Source organism: Prionailurus bengalensis, chromosome C1 (genome assembly GCF_016509475.1).
Source record: "Prionailurus bengalensis isolate Pbe53 chromosome C1, Fcat_Pben_1.1_paternal_pri, whole genome shotgun sequence".
In the NCBI taxonomy this organism is placed as follows: domain Eukaryota; kingdom Metazoa; phylum Chordata; class Mammalia; order Carnivora; family Felidae; genus Prionailurus; species Prionailurus bengalensis.
Genome location: NC_057345.1, coordinates 189,461,615 through 189,488,193, shown reverse-complemented (window position 1 = coordinate 189,488,193; position 26,579 = coordinate 189,461,615). Strand labels below are relative to the sequence as shown.

Genomic DNA, 26,579 nt, shown 5'->3' with positions numbered 1-26,579 from the left:
CCACCTCAGTTATTGAAATCAAACTAGAAAAAGTTTTACAATGGACCTGGAGAATAAGTAGAGGAGCTGGTATCTCACAAGATATGAAAACCTGTTTTCTGATTTTACAGAGAAGCAGAGCACTATTATACTCACATTACTTATCACTAGACTATATGCTCCATGAAGGTAGAAAGAGAACATGTTTTACCTGAATTCAAAAGGCTTGGCACACAATAAATGTTTGCTGACTGAAAGAATGTATCTAACCTAAGCTGCCTTACCAAAAACATATTTCTTTCCTCTCTTTAAGGAAACCTTATATAAATATTATATTAAGCAAAACTATAGCTCCTGTGTTGAAAAAAATTGTTATACAATTTCTGAAATTTAAAATAAGTCTCTAGATATACAAAGAAACAGAGCAATCAGAACAAAGTCAATGATAACTTTATTGAGTATTTATATTTAGGCCCAAATAGGCTCAGTATTTACATTCATTACTCTCATTAATGAATATCAGACTATAATTTCACCAACAATGAAACTAAAAACAGAAGATAATGATTCCTGTCACAATTGGAAGACAAAAATAGTAGTTAAAAAAGAGTTGATTTCTTGTTCATTTTCTCCCCTCTCACCTCCTGGTCTAGCCTTCCAAAGCTTGTACTAACATGGCTCACTCAGCCCCTAAAAGAGCTGCATTTCTTATTCTGGATAAAACCACAATACTAGTACGTATAGTATAATCTCAAGGTGATATTTATATAAGAAACTTATAGAGATATAAAAATGTTTCTATATTTGGAAAATTTTTGTATATTAATACCAAATCAATACTTAAAGATCTCACCCTTAAGGAAATTAGGCAAAAATAATGGGGAGAATGGGCAATGAGTCAATGATACAGCCAGAGAAGAAAATAGGGTAGTACCTTCTGCTACTATATAAGAAAAAAAAAAGACATGAAATAATGAAAGAAGAGGGGTGGGGAGCAAAGAAGGAAGGGGTTAAAGAAGAAAACAAGGGAAAGGAAGAGAAGAAAGGAAACAAGATAGGTTTCATTACCAATGTAAAGGGTAGAACTATAGACTGCCTATTGAGAGACTTTTCCCCTTAAAGTTCTCCTCGGTATTCCTTTTAATCCTTTTCATTTGGGGGTAGGGAGTGCAGAGAAAGGAGAACATACAATAATTTTGCCCTGGACAGCAGCACTGTACTAGGCAAATATTTCAAAGAAAAGCAGGGCATACTATTATTTTAATTGTGTTAAAAAATAAAACCTGAACAAAAAATAGTCTCTGTGGACACATACATACACACAGCAAAGGACTTAGAAGGATGTACATAGTTAATAGTAATTTTCTGTTAGATTTGAGTGATCTATAATATGTTCTTTCTTTGTTAGATTCGGGGGGAGGAGGGAGTATGGTAATAAGTTTCACTGACATTATCAGGAAAAATTCATAAGGAGGACAGTTACAAATAAATAAGCAGGCTCAATTCCTCCTTATTCTGAAGCTAAAAACAGCTAAATAAAATAATAATAGTATTATTTCTTACCATAAAATTTCTATGCCAAACAGCAAAGTTACATTTGAAGATACTGGGGGTAGGGGGTGGGGTAGGGAGTGTGCCTGGGTGGCTCAGTCAGTTAAGTGTCCGACTTCAGCCCAGGTCATGATCTCACAGTTTGTGAGTTTGAGCCCTGTGTCGGGTTCTGTGCTGAAAGCTCAGAGACTGGAGCCTGCTTTGGATTCTGTGTCTCCTTCTCTCTCTCTGCCCTTCCTCTGCTCGTGTTCTCTCTCTCTCTCTCTCTCTCTCTCTCTCTCTGTCTCTCAAAAATAAATAAACGTTGAAAAAGAAATTTAAAAAAATGAAGATACTATGAAAAATAGTGTTCTCTGACAAAAAGTGAAATAACACTTTAAATATTTTGAAATAATACTGTATATTTCCAATACCTTTAAAATATTAGGTAAAAGCATAAATTCAAATAGCTACTATACTAAAAAAAAACCCACAAAACCCCCAAAATAGCTATTGTATTTATTTATTTTTTGCAATACTATGTATATACTCAGTTTAAAAAAAAAAGGTTAACTAAAAAAAAGGGGGGGGTTAACTAGTTTAAGTGATATTAGCTAATATTTGAAAGTAACATCTACATCTAAATAAACTCTTATTTGATGGCAATCATTCTTTTCATTTTTTTGAAACCTTGCTAAGTCATGCAAGTCTTGAAAAGGGTGATGAGGATGGTATTTTAAGTTCTGCGCTAAGCCAGCTTTTTAAGTGAATTATAGTAATACTTAAGAGTAAGGAAGCATAGTCCAAATGGTTAGTGTCCTAAAGCACCAGAATAAGTGCATCAAACTGCTGACATAGGCGATAACATTGGTCAATTCTGTACTCAGGAAAAGCAAGATGTCAAGATAAATGAAGTGATAAATTATTCAGGAGAAATTTTTTATATATGAAGCAGCAGCTAGAAAAGATGACCCACACTATTATACAATAGAACAAAGATCTAAGAAACTGATATATTAAAGATTCTCTTATCTACAGGGGTCAAAGAAACTGAAAAAACAATATTCTGGGCTGTAGTATGACAAGAAAATCCATAAGGGATGAGAGCTTGAGAAAGCACTAAGACTGATTTTTGCAACAAAGCTAATTTAGATGTGCCTGTGATGTATGTTTTGAAACAAAGTGAGAAAGTAAATGTATTAAAAAGATGTCTTGAACAACTACCAAAAATGTGCACAGATGCTGAAGAAAACTGTAGTTATGACAAAGAACACAAACCACAGTTCTGAAACACTGGCGAAGATCAACTCCCCAGCATGCATTATCCTCCTTCTACTCAGTAACAGAATCCAATATTATTTGATATAGCAACACAGCCAACACAGCCAGCTTAAAAACAACAACAATAATAACACCAACAACTGTATTTAAGTGTGGTAGTTAAGTGTGAACTAAGTTCTATAAAATAAAATATACGTATGAGAGTAGGGCTTCTGGAGGCAGAAGGGGGCAATTCCTTCTACCTTCCCTTCCTTTCCCTTACTGAGTAGAATATAGCATGATGGACAATGAGGTGACCTTGAAAATGCAAGCCATATGTAAAGAATAATGGAAAAAAAAAAAAAGAATAATGGAGGAGAACTATTACTGGAGGCTTAGGCTACACCAAACCAATTTTAGACTCTCTCTAAATTCTTACATAAGAAAGAAAAAAAATTTATTCTTATTGAAGCCTGTGATTTTTTCCCCCTGACAGATTTGACCAAACCTAATCCTAGCTAAGAGAAACACTAAGTTATAAAAAGATATGTGTAGGTTTTATACTAAAGACCAGTCAAATATAGAATAAAAATCCATATGATGTTAAAACTAAAGAATTGGTAATGCACTGTATTTCATTTAAATAAGCAAATAAATGCAAGGAAATGTACTACAGCCTAGCTAAGAGCTTCTCAACCCAAGTTCATTGATGGACTTTAACGGGTCTGAGAACCCCTAGAATCAAAAGAACATTTTTAAAAGTTTGCCATACATGTATCTTTACAGAGGTGTTCAGAGCTTTAATCAAAATCTCAATAGGATCCATGACCTCTCTAGGGTCTCGAAGTTCTTTTTCTTATTCTTCCTGTTATATTTCAAATATATTTCCTCAAGCCAGATACTTCAAACAACTGGCTAATAATAAATCTGCTATTATATAAAATATACTCTTAGTTTGAAGATATGAATACAATTTCCCTTTGTGAATTTTGCCCCACATGAGTGTCATTCATCTTCTACTCATTGTCTTACCTCCTCGTGGCAATTCTGTATGAAGATAAGCCAGACCTCTAGTCACAGAATGAGCCAGACGGCAAGAACTGACCCAATCACTTGTATGGAGACTCAAATACTTGCAGAGAGATCCCTATATAAAAGAAGAAATACACAAATACAAAAAAAAAAAGTGGAATTAATTTACTTGTACATAAGGAGGTAAATTAGCAGTAGCCTGACAAAGTATTTAAGTAGGTTAGGATTCCATGGAGATTTAATGAACTATGACATTTCAAAATCTCAAAACAGTAAGACATTTTTCTGTGAGTTGAGAGGGGAGAAGATGATGGAAAGGATAATTTAAAATTATTAATTTTTTTCTCCAATGTTAAAAAGTATAAGTGAGTATTTCATATTAAATGTTTCTTTTGTTTCTGAAATTAAGATAGAAAACATACTCTTTTACATTCTTTCTTTATACTGTATCTCTTACCAGTACAAATACAAATTAAATTGTTATGTTTTGCAAGTATGAAACAGAAAGCTTTCATAAATATGTATGTGTCAGTGCTATTCAAGGTGCTCATCCACAAAGTATTTACCAGTCAGGGATAAGGAGCTTGCACAAGAATGAACGTCAGTCAAAACACTGTTTCCTTCATCAAGAAAGTTTTGCTGAGAGGGAGAGACAGACAGACAGACAGATGAACTAAAAAGTTAGCTAGTGACTTGGTTGATTCACATTCTGATGTGAGATCCTTATCTCACAGCAAACCATTATTAACCAGTTTGCAAACACCAATGTTCTACATTAACAGTAGTCCTCCTAAAATTCTGATTGACAGCTAATATAAATGTCAGTTTAATTTTTATAAAGAACTTACATTGGGATAATACTCCATCACAAGCAAATATTCCATGCGTCCATCTGCAGTAACTCTCTCATCTCCAACTATAAAGCGAGCAATGTTGTCATGTTCCATTAAAGGCACTCTGTAAATGTTCTTCTCATTGATAAAATTCTGACGGTTTGCAAAGGAAAACACTTTTACAGCAACTGGACGTTCATCTAAGGAACCTTTATATACTGCTCCATATCGACCCCGGCCAATCAGCTGTAAATTTGTTTTGAAGAAAGCAAGGTATTAATTCATATCACAACTGAACAATTTTCTAGAAAAGTGTAAATCCAAATGTATACCACAGTTCTCTATTGCTTATAGTTTAAATTACTCCACTGTCAAGAAACTAATAAATTCTACATCTCATATGGCTTAGGAAACTCCTATCAGACCCAGCCCTCCCATAGATAACAACTATGAACTCTGAACAAAATTTTAAAAAGAAATCTAAAAGTGCTAGAGAATGAACAAAAGGAAGTAGATTCTGAGGGGAGTCAACACTTAAAAGAAAGGAATGCCATAGGGTGAACTACTCATTTTGATAGCTTTTAGCCTGAAAGCAGGCTGACACGAACACTGCACAGTGCAGTTAGAACTGCGATAGAAAATCTATAGTCTTCCTGGCCCTAGGAGCCAGAGGACAGAATTTAGGGCAACCAAAAATGCTGGAAAGGGAGAGGAGAATCCCACAAAGAAGAGTGAGAGAGGGGGAAATGAAATGAATACTTGAGACCAATTCCAGCTAAAGATAAAACAATTGCAGTGAGATTTGAGCTTCCATCTAAGAGACAAGGAGTTCACAGTACGTCCAACCAAGTTAACTGCCTACTAAAACAAATAATGGAAATAAACACACTTTAGAAAAACCTACCAGAACACAAGGTCTCCTCAATATAACATTCACAATATACAGGACACAATAAAAAAATAAAATCAGCAAAATGCAACCCATTCTCTTCATTTTTGGCTTCTGGGGATTTTACTTTACTGAAACAGGTTAAGGATTTACCATCATTTATTTAATATTTTTGTCATATTTAACTATTTCTAGGTTAATTACTTAATAAACAGACTGCCTTTTAGAAAGGCTGTATCAATATATAGTTAAATCAGCAATGTTTGGGAGTATTTTACTCAGTCCAGAATAAAATCCTGTGGTTTTAACTAGTATTTTTTTTTCCAATTTAGTAAATTGAACATCTTATTATGCATTCAAAAGCTACCTTTAAATCTTTTATGAATTGACACTTCATCTTTTTGGTCCATTTTTTATGGATTGTTGCTTCTATATTGATTTATACTAGCTCTTTAACAATTCTACTTTATGTGTTGAAATGCTTTTTTGAATATTTTAACTTTGTTTATTGTATTTTTCTCCCAAACAGAAGGTTCCTAAAATGTTTTATATAACTAAATCTACCATATCTATTATTTAACAGTCTCTAGTATGGGGATCATAGTTTATTTATTCTAATAATAATCATAAAAACATTCATCATGGTAAGACTATAACATAGGTTCTGAGATATTACCATATAACAGTTGTATGTACCTATAAAAATATGCAATATATGCACAGACAAGGAATATCTATTTGGCATATACCATGGGTTGCTTGAATGGCACATTCTTCTCAGAATTTCACATGTCTTTATTCCTGTACACTATTGCAGTCTATACTCAAAGATCATCTCCTTTCTAAATACACTTTCCATCTCCTTTCTAAATATACTTTCTTTACTAAATCGCTTTCCATCTTTTTCTTTTTATCTGTTTTATTTTTCTCTATAGCACTTACTACTACTAGAAGTAATATACATTTATTTGTTTCACCTCTTTGTAGACTCTTTCCCACTAGAATACAAGTCTCAAGGCGGCTCTCTGTAGTTTTTACCTATATTCGCAGTGCCTTAAATAGGCCTTGGTACCAAACTGATAGTTAATAAATGCTCAAGGAATAAATGGATGAATGATGCAGTGAGTGAATGAAGTATATCTGTATATATATCTGTCTCAGATATACTATGAGAGCAGAAAGAACAGTCCATATGTTCTAAAAGCAATCTTACCTCCAACAGTTTCAGATTATCTAGGTCAAGAGAGGGTTCTGATGCTGCTGCCTCCATCATGTTCATACTGTGAAGACCTTGTTTACGGTCTCCTATAACAATAGGAAAAAGAAGTAATGTACGGTTCTCTTAAAATCTTTATTACACTTTTTCTTATAATTGCTAAAAAAGAAGAACTACAGAAGGCAGGCAGCAAGATTTATGCCCAATGTCACCAAGAATAAAATTATTTCCTAAACTAAGAATTATCTATAAGTGAAGATGAATGATGAATAATAACATTAAAGCTGAATTTTGGGAGATAGTTCCAGTAACAGACCTAATTTAAAATTTGAAGAAATATTGCAGAAAACATTAAAGAAGGTTTTAATAACTTAAAAAAAGTGATTCAAATGAATGAATGGGTACTGATTTTCTAAAAAGCTCATTAAACCTAAAATTTATTAGCACTGACTGGACAACTGGGGTGCTTGAGTGGCTCAGTCAGTTGGGCGTCAATTTCATTCAGCTCAGGTCATGATCTCACAGCTTGTGAGTTCAAGCCCCACGTCAGGCTCTGTGTTGACAGCTCAGAGCCTGGAGTCTGCTTCAGATTCTGTGTCTCCTTCTCTCTCTGCCCCTCCCCTCCTTGTTCTCTGTCTCTCTCTCTTTCTCAAAAATAAATAAACATTAAAATAAATATTTAAAAAAAAAAAGAACTGACTGGACAGTTGATGATACTGAAGATTTATTGATTTATTTATTTATTGGTGTGAAAATAGTATTGTGGTTACATATATTTTAAGTCCTTATATTTCAGAGATAATACTAAAGTTTTTACAGATAAATGACATATGCAATTTACTTCAAAATACCCAGTACCATGAAGGGTGTGGTGAGTGGGGCTATGGATGATATATAGATGTAATAATCATTGAAGTTGGGTGATAGATATTTTGTATATGCTTGTAACTTTTCATAAAAACTAAGAAAAAAAGTTTGCGAAGAGAGGATGGGACCTACTGTAGCACAGAGTTTTTTTTAGCATAGAAACTTTAAAAAGGAAAAAAACTGATTCTGACTAAATGGTATATTTGATACAAAAGAACAAAAGGAGATACTTTTACCTGTCAGCATCCTGTATCCAAAGCATAAGGCAACTATCAAAACAGCTAATACAGAGACTGATGCCAAAGCAATGATTATTGTCTCATCTCGGTTAAATGAATGAGGTGGACCTAAAAGAAGACAAATTTTAAAACACAGTTATTTCTTATTTTATCATTTTGTTAAGAACTGACAGAAAGGCTATATCAATATATAGTCAATCAGCAATGTTTTTGCATCAAAGGAAATTAAAGAAAAATAATAAATTTGTGATGGTCACAAATTATGTGTTTTTAATCATACAAATGATCTTATAGATTTACAACACTGAAACACCTGTTGGCTGTGCTAATTAATGAATATCAACTACATCATGGAACAGCATAGGCAGAATAATACAATATTAAGAGAACAGTCTTTGGAATCACATTTGGTTCTAAATCCTGACTATGCCACTCTTAGTGGAATTTGGCAAATTATTTGCCTTTTCTGATCTTTAATTTTCTCATTTATAAAGTCAGTACTCTCTACCTCAAAAGTCTTCTGTGAGGCTTAGATGGGAGTCTAAGTACTTAGTACCATGTTGAGTATATATTATTTATGCAATAAATGGTAGTTTATCAATATTGATATTATGATTATTAATGAAAAGAACATGGCTTTACAGGCAATAAAATCTGAAGTGGACTTAAAACTCAGTTCTTCCACTTATTGCATGACCTTGGGAAAATTTCTTCACCTGTCTGAGCCAAAGGTTATTCACCTGCAGATAGGGAACACACATATCTAAACTACAGGGCCATTACAAGCATGTAAACTATACTATGTGTTAGTTCCATTCTGTGGACCAGATGAAACACACTTTAGGATGGATTTCCACAAACCGGAGCACATTCAGAAGAGAATAGTGAAGAACTCTAAATTGTGATGGGTAGAAAGAACTGAAGTGTCTGGTGTGGAACAAGAAAAACACTAGAGAAGATATAATAATTGTCTTTATGTGGAAAAAAGGACTTAACAGCTAGCGAGAACATAAGATCCAATCAGTGTGTGTTCAAGGACAGCAGTTTTTAACTCAGTATGCACAAGAATTTATGGCTGATAAACAGAGCTGTCTAAAATGGAATGAGTTACCCTATGAAATAGCTGTTCATATATTTTTTTTAATTGAAGGTATTCACTGTTTGGTAATAATGACCAGAGGGTAGGCTTGATGACTGATAGCATCATTATTTAATAATTCTTTACATTCAAGGGGCGCCTGGGTGGCTCAGTCGGTTGGGCATCTGACTTTGGCTTGGGTCATGATCTCATGGGTCATGAGTTCCAGCCCTGTGTCGGGCTCTGTGCTGACAGCTCAGAGACTGAAACCTGCTTCAGATTCTGTGTCTCCCCCCGCCTCTCTCTGCCCCTGCCCTGCTCATGCTCTGTTTCTCTCTGTCTCTCAAAAATAAATAAACATTAAAAAATAATAATAATTCTTTACATTCAAATTCAAGCATATGTTATTTTAAATCTTTCTCACTTTGGATATTATAATTATGTGTTGTATCAAACTAGAAGCCTCTGAAAAAGTCAGAAGCTTCTATAACAAAGAGTTCCTCCAATGTGCATTCCTGTTCTAAAGGAATGTATTTGTGTCAAATTAAACACAACTGAATATTACAATGTCAAAACAATATCTCTATAGAAGAATCTTCTGGTGCACTATAATACTTACTCATTTAGCAAGTCAAACTCCAGGCTTGTACGTAAACCCAGAGTCACTTTATTATTTTTAATTTTTATTTATTTGTTTATTCAAGTATAACATATAGTGTTAATATTAGTTTGAGGTGTACACAATATAATGATTCAAAAATTCTATGTATTTCTCAGCACTCATCAATATATGTAACAATCATTTAATCTGCAGTATATTTGGGGCGCCTGGGTGGCTCAGTCGGTTAAGCCTTGACTTCGGCTCAGGTCATGATCTCGTGGTTCCTGGGTTTGAGCCCCGCGTTGGGCTCTGTGCTAAAAGCTCAGAGCCTGGAGCCTGCTTTGGATTCTGTGTCTCCCCTTCTCTTTCTGCATCTCCCCTGCTCACACTCTGTCTCTCTCCCAAAAATAAATAAACATTAAAAAATTTTTTTAATCTGCAGTATATTTACATACTTATCATTTAACATAATGATAATTGTACCTTCTTCTATAGAATAAATTATAGGGAGAAAGCTACATATAAAAACTCATTTTACAATCAGATATCACTTCTCATATACTAGGATGGCCATAATTTAAAAAAAAACAGAAAATAAAAAGTGTTGGCAAGAATATGGAGAAATTAGAACTCTTGTACATTGCTGGTGGGAATGTAAATAGTGTAGCTGCAGTAGAAAACATTCTGGAAGTTCTTCAAAAAGTTAGACATAGAATTACCATAAGACCTAGCAATTCCCCTCATAGGCATATACCCAAAAGAACTGAAAACAAGTGTTCAAACAAAAACTTCTACAGGAATGCTCATGGCACACTAATCATAATAGCCCAAAGTGGAAACAACATGAATGTTAATAAACCGATGAATGAATAAACAAAATGTATTACAGACTGAACTGTGTTCTCTTAAAATTCATATGGTGAAGACTTAACACACAATGTGATGGGTTTTGGAGATGGGACCTTTGGGATTAGGTTTAGATGAGCCCCGGGAGTGGGGCCTTCATGATAGGACTAGTGCCCTTATAAGAAGAGATGTCAGAGGACTTTCTCTCTCTGCCATGTGAGGAAACGGTGAGAAGGTAGCTATCCACAAGCCAGAGAGTTCTTAACACAATCCAACCAGGCTGGCACCCTAATCTTGGACTTCTGGCCACTAGGACTGTGAGAAAATAGATTTCTGTTGTTTAAGCCACACAGTCTATTCTGTTTTATTGTGGCTGTGAGGGTGGCAGAATATAATACCTCATAATATGCCTCTTTGGCATAAGGACTATCTTGAGCTGGTTATTTTTAAGAAACACCAGACACAGAGGCAACTGGGTGGCTCAGTCGGTTAAGCATCTGACTTCAGCTCAGGTCATGATCTCCCGGTTCGTGAGATTGAGCCCCGTGTAGGGCTCTGTGCTCTCCCTCTCTCTCTGCCCCTTCCTTGCTTGTGCTCTCTCTCTTAAAAATAAATAAACACTGAAAATAAAATTAAGAGAAAAAAGGAACACCAGACACAGAAGCAGCTCTGAAAACCAAGTAGAAGTTACCCTTTTATAAAAGGCACTTACATTTGTAAGGAAAATCTCCATTTGTAAGGTGTCTCCCTCTCGGTACTAGGAAGACGAAAATGACTAAAACTCTTGAAACTTAAAAAAAAAATTTTTTTTTAACGTTTATTAATTTTTGAGACAGAGAGAGACAGAGCATGAATGGGGGAGGGTCAGAGAGAGGGAGACACAGAATATGAAACAGGCTCTAGGCTCTGAGCTGTCAGCACAGAGCCCGACGCGGGGCTCGAACTCACGTACCGCGAGATCATGACCTGAGCAGAAGTCGGCCGCTTAACCGACTGAGCCACCCAGGCGCCCCGAAAACTCTTGAAACTTTTATCAATAGAGAAGACAAGGACTTAAATCTACATAACAACCATACACTTGTTTATTGTGCTTTTCCTAGTAACAATCCGTTACTGGTCTTTCCTTAACCCACTCCCCCTTCCCCATTTTCTTTTGGCTTAGCTGGAGACAGTATTTACCCTGGTTACTTGGGCTACTTCAGAGATTTACTCAATTTTCCTAGGAATCTCTCATGTATGCAGGAAGTATATATGTTAAACTTCTATTTGTTTTTCTCCTGTAATACTGTCTTTTACAATGAAGGTGGAAAGGATGTGACACTATTTTTGAGAGAGAGACAGAGACAGAGACAGAGACAGAGACAGAGAGAGAAAGAGAGTGCTAGTGAGCAAGGGGCAAAGAGAGAGAGGGAGAGACAGAGAATCCCACCAAGGGCAGAGAGAGGGAAATGGAGGGAGGGAGAGAGAGAGATGGAGATGGAGACAGATGGAGATGGAGAGAGAGAGAAGAAGAGAGAGAAGGAGAGAGAGGGAAAGGGAAAGAGAAAGAGAGGGAGAGAGGGGGAGACAGAGAAAGAGAGAGAGAGAGAGAGAGAGAGAGAAAAGCGAGGTTCACATTCACCCAGAATGGAGCTTGTGCTCACCCAGAGCAGGGCTCAAGCTCACCCAAAAGAGGGCATGAGCTCATCAGATGTGGAACTCGAACTCACAAACCTTGAGATGATGACCTGAGACGAAGTCAAATGCTTAAGGACTAAGCCACGCAGGCACCCTGTTTTCCTATTGTTATAGGACATATTTTAGGACACAAATCTTTGCATATTTTAGGACACAAATCTTTGATATGTGTTTTGCCAATATTCTATCCTAGTATGGCTGGTCTTTTCATTGTCTTGGTATGAGGGTAATGCTGGCTTCACAGAATGAGTTAGGAAGTGTTCCCTCTGCTTCTATTTTCTGAAAGTGATTTAGAGAATTGGTATCATTTCTTCTTTATTATTTTTTTAAATTTTTATTTATTTATTTTTGAGAGGGAGAGAGCACAAGCATGAGCAGGGGAGGGGCAGAGAGAGGGGAAGAGAGAATCCCAAGCAGGCTCTACACTGTTAGCACAGAGCCCGATGTGGGGCTCGAACTCACAAACTGAGATCAGGACCTGAGCAGAAATCAAGAGTCCGAACGCTGAACTCACTGAGCCACCAGGCACTTAGGTATCATTTCTTCTTTAAATGTTTGCTAGAATTCAACAGTGAAACCACCTGAGCCGAGTGCTTTCTGTTTTAGAAGGTTATTGATTATTGGTTGAGTTTCTTTAATAGATAATGCCTATATTTCTCTCTGAATTTTGGTAGATGTGTATGTTCAAGGCATTAGTTACCAACCTTGTGGGCAAAGAGTTGTTCATAATATTCTTTTATTATCCTTCTAATACTCATGTGATTTGCAGTGATGACCTTTCTTTCATTCTTGATTATTAGCAACTTATTTCTCTTTTTTTCTTAGTAGCTTGGTTAGATATTTATCAATCTTTTTGTTCTTTTCAAAAAAACCAGTTTTGGGTATGGTTGATTTTTTTCTCTATGAACTTTTTGTTCTCAATTTAATTGTTTCTGATCTTTTATTCTGCTTATTTGGGATTTAATTTGCTCTTTTTCTAGCTTCCTAAGGTGGAAGCTTAGGAAATCACTAGGATTTATTATCTAAAAACAAACAAACAAACAAAAAAACAGTTATACACAATTAAATCCAATTTCATTCAGTTAACATTAAAAAAAAAAAAAAAAAACCTGCCCCAAATTTTACCACCAATGTGACAGACAAAATACACTTATATTTTTCATATAGTGAGGCTGTTCTTTACCTGGATCAAAAAAATTCACAAGTCTATTATGAAACAAAGTTTTGGTATTTTCAAATTAGAAAGGCTGCATTTTAAAATGGGTTTTAATTTTCTTGTGTAATTCAAATACATGAGTTAATAAAAAAGATTCTCTAAGTCTATATAAGAAATAATATATATATAAGAAAATAATAATAAAATATTGAAAATTATAATAGTAATGTGACATTATGGAAAAACCATCTCTGCAAATGAACAGCCAATGTTGTAATTCCCCAAAGAATTGAAGTACACTACTTATATGAAAAGTGTATTTTAAATTCAATCAGGAATAAGAAGTCATGAGAAATCTAGTTTTATTTTTAAAGTCTTTAAAAAATTTTTAAGTTTATTTATTTATTTTGAGAGGCTGCATGAGAGCAGGGGAAGGGCAGAGAGGGAGGGAGAGAGAGAAAGAATGGGTGAGAGAATATCCTAAGCAGTCTCCATGCTCAGTTCAGAGCCCAGAACCCCAGGCAGGGCTCAATCACACAATGTGAGATCATGACCTGAGCGAAAATCAAGTCACTCACTTAACTAGGTGAGTCACCCAAACACCCCTAAAAAGTCTATTTTTAATTTCTGAAATATGTTGACACTTTAAAATTTTAAGAATTTAAAACTTAATGTTCTTTAGTTTATGTGACATTACAAACTGAAATTTAAAATGTAACAAAGCATACATTCTCTATTCTAAAATAACATTGTATATTAAAAAAGTATAGACTGTTTAACACAAGTGAACATTATTAAAGATAGAACATTAAGATTTGGCCTTCTAGGTTAGATATTCTTGTTTTTATACTTTTTAAAAAATGTTTATTTATTTTTTTTTTAGAGTGAGAGAGAGAGAGAGAGACAGAGTGAGAGCGGCGGGAGGGGCAGAGAGAGGGAGACACAGAATCCCAAGCAGACTCCAGGCTCCACACTGTCAGCACAGAGCTGGACACATGGCTCGAAATCATGAACTGTGAAATCATGACCTAGGCTGAATTTGGATGCTTAACCAACTGAGCCATCCAGGCAGGTACCCTTAGATATTCTTATTTTTAACTACATTATGAAAACACTGTATACTGCTAAAGTGATGTATATTTTAATTCTATCAAACTTTTATTACAAAATAGGAATAATTTTCCTAGTCTATTTTTCTTGTTACTAGATAGTAATTTTAGCATTACAAAAATTTCTGGAAAAAGGATACAATTATGTAATAATAATATAAATAGTAAGGTTTCCAGAAATATTCCCATTAAAAAAACTGTTTTTGTCACTGATTTAAGCAACAGAAGCATTTCACAACCTATGAAGAAGAGCAATATCCTGAACACACTACAAATGTTAACCATATGGTACTTACATACTTTTTTTTTATTTAGTGAAAAGAATACTCTACTAAAAATTATGCTGCTTAAACTATAACTCAAACTATGACTTATAACCTTGAATATATATTTTTTATTTATTGAAATGACTCCTTAAGATTATCTAGTCATAGATTTTTCTTTTTCTTTTTTTTTCTTTTTCTGGAGAGGAAGGGCAGGTGAGTCATAGATTTTTCAAAATCAGTTTATAAAAAAAAATCAGTTTATGTGAACTTTAAAAAGACAATAAAAACAAACTGGCTTAGGTATCCCTAATACCTTTTCACAGAGTCTGATTTTTCTGAGTCTCTTTTTGAATCTAACATCTATATTCTGTTTTCCATACACTTTTTTTTTAATTTAGATATAATTTACTTCTAACATTACGTTAGTTTTCGGTAGGCAATATAATGACTCAACACACATTCTTTCTTATGTGCCATTAAAAACATAATTGGGGGGGGGGGTTGCCTGGGTGGCTCAGTTGGTTAAGTATCCGATTTCAGCTCAGGTCATGATCTCACAGCTCATGAGTTTGAGCCCCACATCAGGCTCTGTGCTGACAGTTTGGAGCCTGGAGCCTGCTTCAGATTCTGTTTTTCTCTCTCTGCCTCTCCCCAGTTCTCACTCTGTATGTGTGTGCCTCTCTCTCAAAAATAAACATTAAAACAATTTTTTAAAATTCTTTTTAATGTTTATTTATTTTTAAGAGACAAACAGAGACAGAGCACGAGCAGGAGAGGGGCAGAGAGAGAGGGAGACACAGAACCTGAAGCAGTCTCCAGGCTCTGAGCTGTTAGCACAAAGCCCAATGCAGGGCTCGAACCCACAAACCATGCAATCATGACCTGAGCCGAAGTTGGATGCTCAACCAACTGAGCCACCCAGGCATCCCAAAACATAATTGAGAAGAAAAATACAGCATGTCTTAAAAGAGAGCTTTCCACTATCATCTCTGGAATTTTGTTACCAACCACTGATATCCAATCTAAAAATGTTAAGGCAGGTGCTTGCTTGCTTGCTTGCTTTTTTAAAGTAAGCTCTACACCCAGCATGGGGTTTGAATTCACAACCCCAAGATCAAGAGCTCCATGTTCTACCAAACAAACCAGCCAGTCACCCCAATGCAGTTGCTTTCTTGTTCATATTTCTTGTTTATTCTTAATCTTTTCATTATAAAAACTTCCTACTATACACAAAAGTAGAAAGTACATAGAATCTTCAATTACCCAACACTATACCTTAGCAATATCAACATTTTTGCCATCCAATGTAGAGTTTTCAAACAACAGAACTCCTATGATTTCCTCAAATGGCCTGTTGGCAGAAACACTGGGGAGTTGATGTTGAGTGGATAATCTACCAGGATAATAAGTTCACATGTGTGCAGATGGCAAGCACCATATTTAATCAATTTTGACACTGATCTCATCTAAAAATCTCTTAAGGTGGGATGCATCAAGCAATTGACAGCATTTTACAATTAGTTGATAGTGTTTTTCTTAGTGGTAGGAAAAAACACCCCTCCCCCTTATATCCTAAGGATAAGTCTTTCAATTATTGGTTGTTTAGATAGGATGAAATATCACATCAGATATGCTTAAATGTGAAAAAGTTATTTCCAATTCTGCTTAAGATGTAAAAGGATGCAAGCAAATTTTGCTTCTACCCTAATAACAAGCCAAGACACCTAACAAGTCACTTAATAAACCTAAAAAATCTTTTCTCTAAAGCTCATTAAGAGCTAATGACACAAAGAAACCAGTATATTAAAAAAACTAGTAAGTTACAACCCTTTTCTAAGACAGAAGATTTCTAAAACTGCCTTTATCCTTGATGATGCAGTGAGCTGAAGAGGACACCTCCCATAGATGTGAGTAGGAAGAAACAGCTGAACATTTAACAAATTCTTAAAGCATAAGAGTACTGGATAGCATGACAGCTAAGAGTATCTAGGGCTGTGAACACAAAAAGAGCTTACAATCACCTGCCAACTCTTTTCTATAGGCCTTTACCAAGTACTCACAAGTATGAATAGAGGCAGGACAAGAGAACTGAGAGAACCCTCTTAAGTGTGGGTACACAAGGCCTGCTGAAGCCTGAGAAGGGCAAGAGAGCTGAGACAAACCTTTTGGGCAATGCTGGCTTTCACTGATTACAAGACAGTGTCCAACTGTGGTTGGCCAAGGGGTATTAAAGTTTAGAGAGTTTTCAGGTGCCTGGGTGGCTCAGTTGGTTAAGTGTCCAACTTCAGCTCAGGTCATGATCTCTCGATTCGTGGGTTCAAGCCCTACATTGGGCTCACTGCTGTCAGCCCATCAGCGTGGAGCCAGCTTTGGCTAGTCTGTCACCCTCTCTCTCAGTCCCTCCTTTGCTTGCACTCTCTCTCTCAAAAAATAAATGAAACATTAAAAAAAGAAAAAGTTGTGAGAGTTCTTTCCTGAAGTGCCAGAGTATAGGGTTTACCAAAGACTAAAGGCATAGAAAGAGAACTACAACAAATCCTATAAGCACTGAGGTCTTAAACCAAACTTAGGCAAATGTTCATCCTGCCCTCAAATCATTTGAAACCTATAATGAAATGAATCAAACTAAGCCAACAGCAAAGCCCAGATACAGCTAACAGACTACATTCATTTAGCCCTTCATCGTAGTAGCTTGACAAAACAGTGTATCTTTTTCTGAACATAAATATTTTAGACTCTTCTTTTATCCACAATGTTCATTACTAAACCAAAAGTCAAAAGATGTGAAGAAGAAAATCTGGCTCAATCTCAAAAAGTAAGTCATCTGGGGCACCTGGGTGGTTCAGTCTGTTAAGTGTCTGACTCTTGACCTCGGCTCAGGTCATGATCTCAAGGTTCCTGAGATGGGGCTCTGCACTGACAGTGTGGAGCCTCCTTGGGATTCTCTCTCCCCCCCTCTCTGTCCCTCCTCTGTTCACGTACACACACACACATACTCTCTCTCTCTCTCTAAGTAAATAAATAAACATTAAGGGGCACCTGGGTGGCTCAGTTGGTTAAGTGTCTGTCTTTGGCTCAGGTCATGGTCTCGCAGTTCGTGAGTCTGAGCCCTGCACTGAGCTCTGTGCTGATAGCTTGGAGCCTGGAGCCTGCTTTGGATTCTGTGTGTCTCTCTCTCTCTTGCCCCTCTCCCACTCTCTCCTCTCTCTCTCAAAAAAGAATTAAACAAAATAAATAAAAAAAATAAACATTAAAAAAAGTAAGTCATCAACAGAAACAATCACTGATGACGAAAATATCAGACTTAAAAAATAACTATGATAAATGTGTTTAAAAATATAGTGGAAAAAGTGGACACATGAATGAACAGATGGGAAACATCAGATGAGATATAAAAAAGCCAAATGGAAATGTTAGTGGATGTAAAGAATTCTTTTGAGGGGTGCCTGGGTGGCTCAGTCAGTTAAGCGTCCAACTTCCAACATTTATTTTTTTGAGAGACAGAGACAGAGCATGAGTGGGGAGGGGCAGATAGGGAGGGAGTCACATTCTGAAGCAGGCTCCAGGCTCTGAGCTGTCAGCACTGAGCCCGACACGGGGCTTGAACTCATGGACCGTGAGTTCATGACCTGAGCTGAAGTCGGACTCTTAACCGACTGAGCCACCCAGGCGCCCTGTGGTCTGCTTCTTTTCAATTAACATCGTCCTAGATCATAAAGAACCCTCCAATTTATGTTGTTTATACTACACTGCTTACCAAAAAAAAAGCTTGTGAACATCTTTCTGTATGTTCATTGAGTTGTTCAAATCTTCTGTTTATTGAATATTTGACTGCTTATCAATACTAGAAAGTTGTGTTAAAATCTTCCATTATAATTAAGAACAGAATTTGTCTACTCTTTTAGTTGTATCCATTTTTGGTGCATGTATTTCAAACTATATTACTAACTACATACAAATTTTAAATTGTTCTATCTTCCGTTAAATGAATATTTGTCATTATAAAGTAACCCCTTCTTTGTCTCTGGTAATGTTTGATGCCTTAAGGTCCATTTGATCTGATATTAATATATCTAATATTCATATATTTTCCCCACCAATTTATTGTTTATCTTTCTGTATCCTTATGATTTATATGTATCTCTTGTAAATAAACTAAACAGGATTATTAGTGTTTTTAATTTTTGTTTTTTTTTAAAAAGCTTTGTTGACATATAATTCACATAGCATACAATTCATTCATTTAAAGTGTACAATTTAATGGTTTTTGGTATATTACATTACTAATTTTTAAAACTTGTGATGAATATATAAAGTTTGCCTTCTTAACCATTCATGATTGTAAAAGGGAGTGGCATTAATTACAGTGACAATGTTGTGCAATCATTAACACTACCTGTTTTCACAACATTTTTATCACTCCAGTGAAAAACTTTGTAACCATTAAAGAATAAATCCCTATGCTCCCCTTCTCCCAGCCCCTGGTAACCTCAAACTACTTTCTGTTTCTATGAATCTGCCTACTCCTAATATTTCATATAAGTGGAATCATGTAATATTTGTTATTTTGTGTCTGGTTTATTTCATTTAGCATAGCACAGTGCTTTCAAGGTTCATCCATGTTGTAGTATGTGAGCTATCTTTTCATTTTTTGATACATGCTTTGAGGCACAAAAGTTTTTAAATGTGATGATGTCCATATTTGTCTATTTTTACTTTTCTTGCTTGTGTTTTTGGTGTCATAGGTAAGAAATCACTGCTAAATCCAAGGCCATGAAGTTCTAAAAGTTCTATGGTTTTGGCTTTTATATTTAGGTTACTGATCCATTTTGAGTTAATTTTTGTACATGGTGTGAGGTAAGGGATCAACTCCATTCTTTTGCAAGTGGATGCTAGTGCTTTAAAATCAATCCAAACACTCTTTGTCTTTCAACTGGAGTGTTAAATTCATTTACATTTAAGATAATTAGTGACATTTTTGTGTTTATTTCTATTATCTTATTTTAGACAATTTGCCTTTGCCCATCTGTTTTCTGGGCAATAGAAAGACTTTAGAATACTTTTCCAACCCTCTCAATTATTTGCTGGTGATGTTTTATATTTTAATACCTTTTTTAAACCTCATAAAAAATTATTAAGAGCAAAAGTATTGGCATACAGAACTTTAATATACTTCTGCTTGTAGTCCAAATTGGTACAACTGTTTTGGAAACAGTTCAGCTTTATTTACTAGAGCTGAAGATACATACACACAATGACTAAGCAATTCTACTCCTAGTTATATACTTTGTTGAATTTTGTGCATATGTGAACCAGGACATATGTTCAAGAATGTTGATAACTGAATCATTCATAGTATACAAAAATTAGAAAAAAAAATATCTATCAACAAGAGAATAGAAAAGTAAATTGTGGTATAGCCATACAATAGACTATTATACAGCAGAACTGACTTGTATTCATTATATTTTTAAAAAGACAAAACGCAAACAAAAAATACCAGAAGAACTATAGTTTTCTCAATAGCACAATTTTTTTAAAGCTTACTTATTTTGAGGGAGAGTGTGCACAAGTGGGGTATGGGCAGAGAAAGAAAGAGAAAGGAGGGAGGGAATACCAACTAGGCTCTGTGTTAACAGCCCGATGCAGGACTCAATTTCATGAAACGGGGCTCGATCTCACGAACCAGGACCCGATCTCATGAACTGTGAGATTATGCTGTAAGCCAAAATCAAGAGTCAGTATCAGGATACCTGGGTGGCTCAGCTGATTAAGCTTCCGACTCTTGACTTCAGCTCACGTCATGATCTCACAGTTTGTGGATTCAAGCCCTGACAGCCTGCTTGAGATTCTCTCTCTCTGCCCCTCCCCCTGCTGGTACTCGGTCTCTCCCAAAATAAGTAACTTAAAAAAATGTAAAAAGAGTCACTTAAATAAGTAAGCCACCCAGGCACCCCTCAATAGTACAAAATTTTAAAACATCATATTGTGTGAAGCAAGACACCAAAGAAGATGCTATGATTTAATTTATATAAAATTCAAAAGCTGACACAATTAAACTACATTAAACTTGGGCATATATCAGAACATAGAAAAGCTATGAAAAGCAAGGAAATGATTATCATAAGAGTCAGAATAATAGCTATCCTTAGGAAGGAATTATGAGTTGTGATTAAGAAGAGATAAAATACAGGGGTCATCTGGGATATTCTCCTTGACACAGGTTTGATGATACTTCATGTTAAACTATGTTTTACATGATATGTTTTACTATAAAACACACACAGAAAAAAAGACTAAAATAAAATGCACCTAAATGTTAACAAAGATTTTTTTTTATGTTTATTTATTTTTGAGAGAGACAGAGACAGAGCATGAGCAGGGGAGGAGCAGAGAGAGAAGGAGACACAGAATCCGAAGCAGGCCCCAGGCTCCGAGCTGTCAGCACAGACCCTGTCACTGGGCTTGAACCCACGAGCTGTGAGATCATGACCTGAGCTGAAGTCAGACGCTCAACGAACTGAGCCACCCAGGCGCCCCTGTTAACAAAGATTTTGAGCAATTTTTATAAATGTACTTTCTAAATTTTCTACAATAATATGCACTATTTTTATTCTTTTTTAAAATTTTTTAAATGTTTATTTATTTTTGAGAGATTGAGAGAGGGTGAGTGGAGAAGGAGCACAGAAAGGGAGGGACACAGAATCCGAAGCAGGCTCTAGGCTCTGAGCTGTCAGCATAGAGCCCAACGTGGGGCTTGAACTCATAGATGCTCACAGATGGTGAGATCATGACCTGACCTTAGTTGGACACTTAACCGACTGAGCCACCCAGATGACCCTGCCCTATTTTTATTCTAAGCAGAAAAAAAAAACAAAAAAACACCAAAAAACCAAAAACCAACAGCCATCATTTTAAAAGAGCTCACTTCTTGCTTTCTAGGGGTTCACAGTGTCATACCAGTTTTTGTGCATGAGTTGTCCTTTTCATTAGTGGGATACAGAGTGTGCCTGTTTTGTTATCAATGAAGAATTATCTGAATTACTATGTTGTACACCTGAAACTAATATAACATTGTACATGAACTACACTCAAATAAAAAAAATTAAAATAAAAAAAAGAATTATCCTCCAACATCTTACTTTTAGTGTCCCAGCTTCTCTTAAAGTCTGAGTTTAGAAATTCTAGTATATGATAACATAAGATTTACTGAAGAAATACAAATCCTCCTTACCCTCTATGCCAAACAAACTGCATAATAAAATGGTAGTTTTCAACCTATTTTCCTTTGTCTACAAAATGTAAGCTTACTACGGGCATCTTATCAACTTCACAGCAATTTCATACTGTTACCTTTGAATCCTAGTTCATATTAAATGGCCAGGAAGTTTACCCAAAGAGAAGCTATTATCCTCTGCTCGCTCCTTATTCCAAAATATTCAAAGATAAGATTACTGGGGTCCCTGGGTGGCTCAGTCAGTTAAGCGTCTAACTTCAGCTCAGGTCATGATCTTGCGGTTTGTGAGTTCAAGCACCACATCAGGCTCCGTGTTGACAGCTCAGAGCCTGGAGCCTGTTCCAGGTTCTGTGTCTCCCTCTCTCTACCCTCCCCCACTCATGTTCTGTATCTCTGTCTCTCAAAAATAAACATTAAAAGTTTTTTTAAAAAGGTAAGATTACTGAAACAGGCATATAATAAATCAAATGCACTGGGCTATCTAAATCTTAGAAGAATCATCAACGTAAGATAATCAAATGATTTCTTTAGAATGAACCACAAAAGTAAATAAGGGAGAAAAAACCACTTAAAAGATGTTCTTAAGTACACTTAAACTGTTGTGTGTAATTATGGGCTATTGAAAAACCATGAGGCAGATAGATCAGCCTGATATGAAAAAAAAGGTCTGGAATGCTGTTTATGAGCAGAAGCTTGGGGATGATCATGAGGCCAACAAGAATACTGCAAACAGATTCCAAAAGGAATAAATGCTTTTGTAAATCAAGGAATGTTCCTCATATGTGTGTGCCTTTTCAAATAGCACCCTTTTCAGCATTTATCTATATGTAAAGAAAGGGCTTTGTTAACAACATCCCCAGATTACAAAGCAATGACAGACATCCAAAATATACAGTTAGGTCCCTTTTCTTCTGCAAACGATCCATATTTTATTCAGCAAAATTAACAAGCATGGTACTATCTTTAAAATAAATTATGGTATCAAACTCTTTATGGATAACACCCATAAAAAAAAAAAAACAGGGGGGCGCCTGGGTGGCGCGGTCGGTTAAGTGTCCGACTTCAGCCAGGTCACGATCTCGCGGTCCGTGGGTTCGAGCCCCGCGTCAGGCTCTGGGCTGATGGCTCAGAGCCTGGAGCCTGTTTCCGATTCTGTGTCTCCCTCTCTCTCTGCCCCTCCCCCGTTCATGCTGTCTCTCTCTGGCCCACAAATAAATAAACATTGAAAAAACAAACAAACAAACAAAAAAAAAAACAGGGGCCAGCAATCTAAATTAAAAAGCCATCCTGGGATGCCTGGGTGGCTCAGTCTCTTGATGTTGGCTTGGGTCATGATCTCATAGTTCGTGGGTTCAACCCCTGCATCAGGCTCAATGCTGACAGTGCAAAAAGCCTGCTTGGGATTCTGTGTCTTCATCTGTCTCTGCCCCTCCCCTGTGTGTAAGCGTGCTCTCTCTCTCTCAAAAAAAAAAAATAAACGAACACTAAAAAAAAATAAATGAACACTAAAAAAAAGACATCTTATTCTCCATAAACAAAGGTTGTAGAGGGTGTGATTACTTTTAAGTGTATTTTTAAAGTGTATTTATTTGTTTTGAGAGAGAGAGAGAGAGAGAGAGAGAGTGCGTGCGTGCAGTGGAGCGGCAGAGGGGCAGGGGGAAAGACAGAATCCCAAAGAGGCTCCACACTGTCAGCACTAAGCCCAACCTGGGGCTTGATCCCATGAACTGTGAGATCGTGACCTGAGCCAAATCAAAAGTCAGAACTCAACTGACTGAGCCACCCAGCACCTCATAGAAGGTGTGATTTAAACATGCTTCGTAAGAACGTAAGTGCTGGTTTTACTTGGAATAAAAGGCAAGATAGCCTTGAGTGGTATCTTCTCCTCTGCATGTCATATACAGACAATCCTTGAGAAAAACTACTAGAATAGAAATGTGAGGTACTACATTTTACATTTTGTCTAACAAAAGATATTCTTAAGTAGGGAACTAGAGGAGAGTCAAATATTGATTACCTAAACCAACAGTGAGGAGCTGGAACTTAAAAAGCTTTGAATAATTTTTATTTTATTTTATTTTAAAAAAATTTTTAATGTTTATTTATTACTGAGAGACAGAGACAGAGTGAGAACATGGGAGGGGCAGAGAGTGAGGGAGACACAGAATCCGAAGCAGACTCCAGGCTCTGAGCTGTCAGCACAGAGCCCGACATGAGGCTCGAACCCACAAACCATGAGATCATGAACTGAGCGGAAGTCAGACACCCAACCGACTGAGCCACCCAGGCGCCCAAAAGCTCTGAATAATTTTTAACAGGGAACAAAGAAAACAAGTCTCTGCCTTCCACCTGACTCAACTGTTCAGCTAAGGAAGAAGAAACGTGTGTACCAGGAAAAGCTCTTTGATTTGGAAATACAGCAGCTGGACTGATTTCTGAAATATATGGATTAAATACTGCGTGAATCAATTCATGTACGTACAGAGCTTCTTTAACAAATATACTTTGTTTCTCATTGAATATTTTAGAGAGATATATATACAACATACTCAAAACTAAGCTCATTATTTCAACCCATCCCCCAAAAGGGGCAATTTCCCTTGACTATTAATGTCACTGAAAAATGATTAGTACAAGATACAAAACTGCTGGAAAAAGAAGCCAATGAGTATCTGCAATTAAATATGTTTTTAAACTTGAACCACTTTGTATAAAATACTCTTAAAAATACAATGTACATTTTTCCTGCCTTCTTAAAGTAGACATATTAAAGCAAATTTCTTTTTATATGACTGGGTTTATAATGCTGAATAGCACTTGGTCTACAGTGATACTCTTAGAATCTATTAGGGACTCTTGGACCACTGAGTTTTTCTAAATTATTACATCTGATTTCCAATTTTTCCATCTCATCCTTTTTCTGCTCTTTTTGATGTTGTCAATGTACTTGACAATGTTTTTTATAATCTGGACTAACTTGTTATAAAGGAATGTAAAGTATAAGAAAATAGACTAAAGAGATTTTTCTAAAAATTATGTGAGTTTTAATACAAAAATTTTGTAGCATCTTTGCTGCTTAAAGAGACCTCATCATTACAGTCTTGATACAGTTATAGTCCATGAAATTAAGATGTTATCAGAATCCAATGAAATTCTGATTCCCAGTATTCCTTTCCAGCATTTGCTGTGAGAAATTGCTCACCATGTCAAAACAGATCTGCACTTCCAGAGCGTGTAGCCATTGGTGCTTTGCAGGAGGTAAGTGAGGCCTGTTTGGTTGTCCTTTTTTTGAAGACACCAGCCTGGGTATTATCCATGCCAAATGTGTAACAATTATGCCAAAGTAGCACACCACACATGTGGAGAATGTGCTTAAGAATCCACTATGACAGGAAACATTTCATTGAAAAAATTTTTTTGACATTCTTTTTATTTTTGAGAGAGACAGAGACAGAGTGCAAGCGGGGGAGGGGCAGAGAGCGAGGGAGTCACAGAATCTGAAGCAGGCTTCAGGTTCCTATCTGTCAGCACAGAGCCCTACGCGGGGCTTGAACTCACAAACTGTGAGATCATGACCTGAGCCAAAGTCCAATGCTTAACCCACGGAGCCACCCAGGCGCCCCGGAAACATTTCATTTTTAGACACCAACAAAAACCCACTTTTTTCTTTCTTCCTGTTATTGGTAGTTCTGAATGTTAGACATTTTCCCCCATAAGGTCAACAGGTACCTACCTTAAAAACAAATAAAACAAAACAGTACCTACCTAAGTATATAATTGAAAGGGGAAAAATAGGGGACAAAAATCAGGTACTGGTAGTTTTTCCATTTTCATTTGTATGTGATTTTTTTTTAAAAAAGAGAGAGAGTATGTGTGAGTGGGGAAAAGGGGAGGGAGAGGGAGAAGGGGAGGGGGAGGGGGAGGGGGAGAATCCCAAGTAGGCTCCATGCTCAGTGGAAAGCCCAACACAGGACTCAATCCCACAACCCTGGGATCATGATGTGAGACGCTAACCAACTGAGCCACCCAGGCATCCCTGTATGTTAATTTATGTAAATGAGGGGACAGAAAGCATTGGCACAGTCTAAATGTTTCAGTGAACAAGTTTCAGCAGTTTATAACAATTATAAATAAACCTGCAAATGTTTCTGGACAACCCTAGCATTTGGATTTTCTAAAAACAGGTAAATTTCTTACCGACAGAAACTAAGTAGTGTTTGCAGCATTTTTATCATACAGTAGATTCCATCCATTCATTACACTTTTCTGAGTTGTCCTACATACAAGTAAGTACATGTTTTTAATGTTGTCTGTCTTCTGTACTTTTCCTGTAAGTTTGCTATTAAAATGAATTAAACTAGTTTTTAAAAAGTGGTTACACAGGTAACTTTTAAGGTCTTTCAAATTCCAAAATTCTGTATGAATCTTCTAATCTTTTTCTGAAGGTTTAGCATTCTCTTTGCTTTTATTCTCAAATTTACAAAAGAAAATGCAATATAGCTTTTACATAAAAATATTCATTCATCCAAAATCTGAAATAGGAATTACTAATTTATAGAATAGTGAAGATGAAAAAAGTGTTAAAAATTGTTTTAAATATGTTAAAAAACCATGCCAATGGTTAATATTTCAAATAAAAAACTTTCCAGGATATGTCATATGGTCTAAAAATATGAGATCCCTGAAAAACTGCCAGGAAAAATATTTCAATATGTGCATTCATATATGCGTGAAATAAAAGAGGCCTTTGACTAGAAAACTCAT

The 26,579-nt window shown here is 36.0% G+C and overlaps 1 protein-coding gene across 1 annotated transcript in view; it reads right to left on the bottom strand.

Moving 5' to 3' along the window:
• Nucleotides 1-26,579, bottom strand: part of BMPR2 (bone morphogenetic protein receptor type 2) — a 201,911-nt gene that overhangs the window by 36,563 nt on the left and 138,769 nt on the right. The window contains exons 4-7 of the mRNA XM_043577513.1: nt 7,843-7,953; nt 6,737-6,828; nt 4,650-4,880; nt 3,802-3,916 (exon numbers count right to left, since the gene is read on the bottom strand). Of these exons, the coding sequence (XP_043433448.1) occupies nt 3,802-3,916; nt 4,650-4,880; nt 6,737-6,828; nt 7,843-7,953 (549 nt within the window). The remainder of the gene's footprint in view (nt 1-3,801; nt 3,917-4,649; nt 4,881-6,736; nt 6,829-7,842; nt 7,954-26,579) is intronic.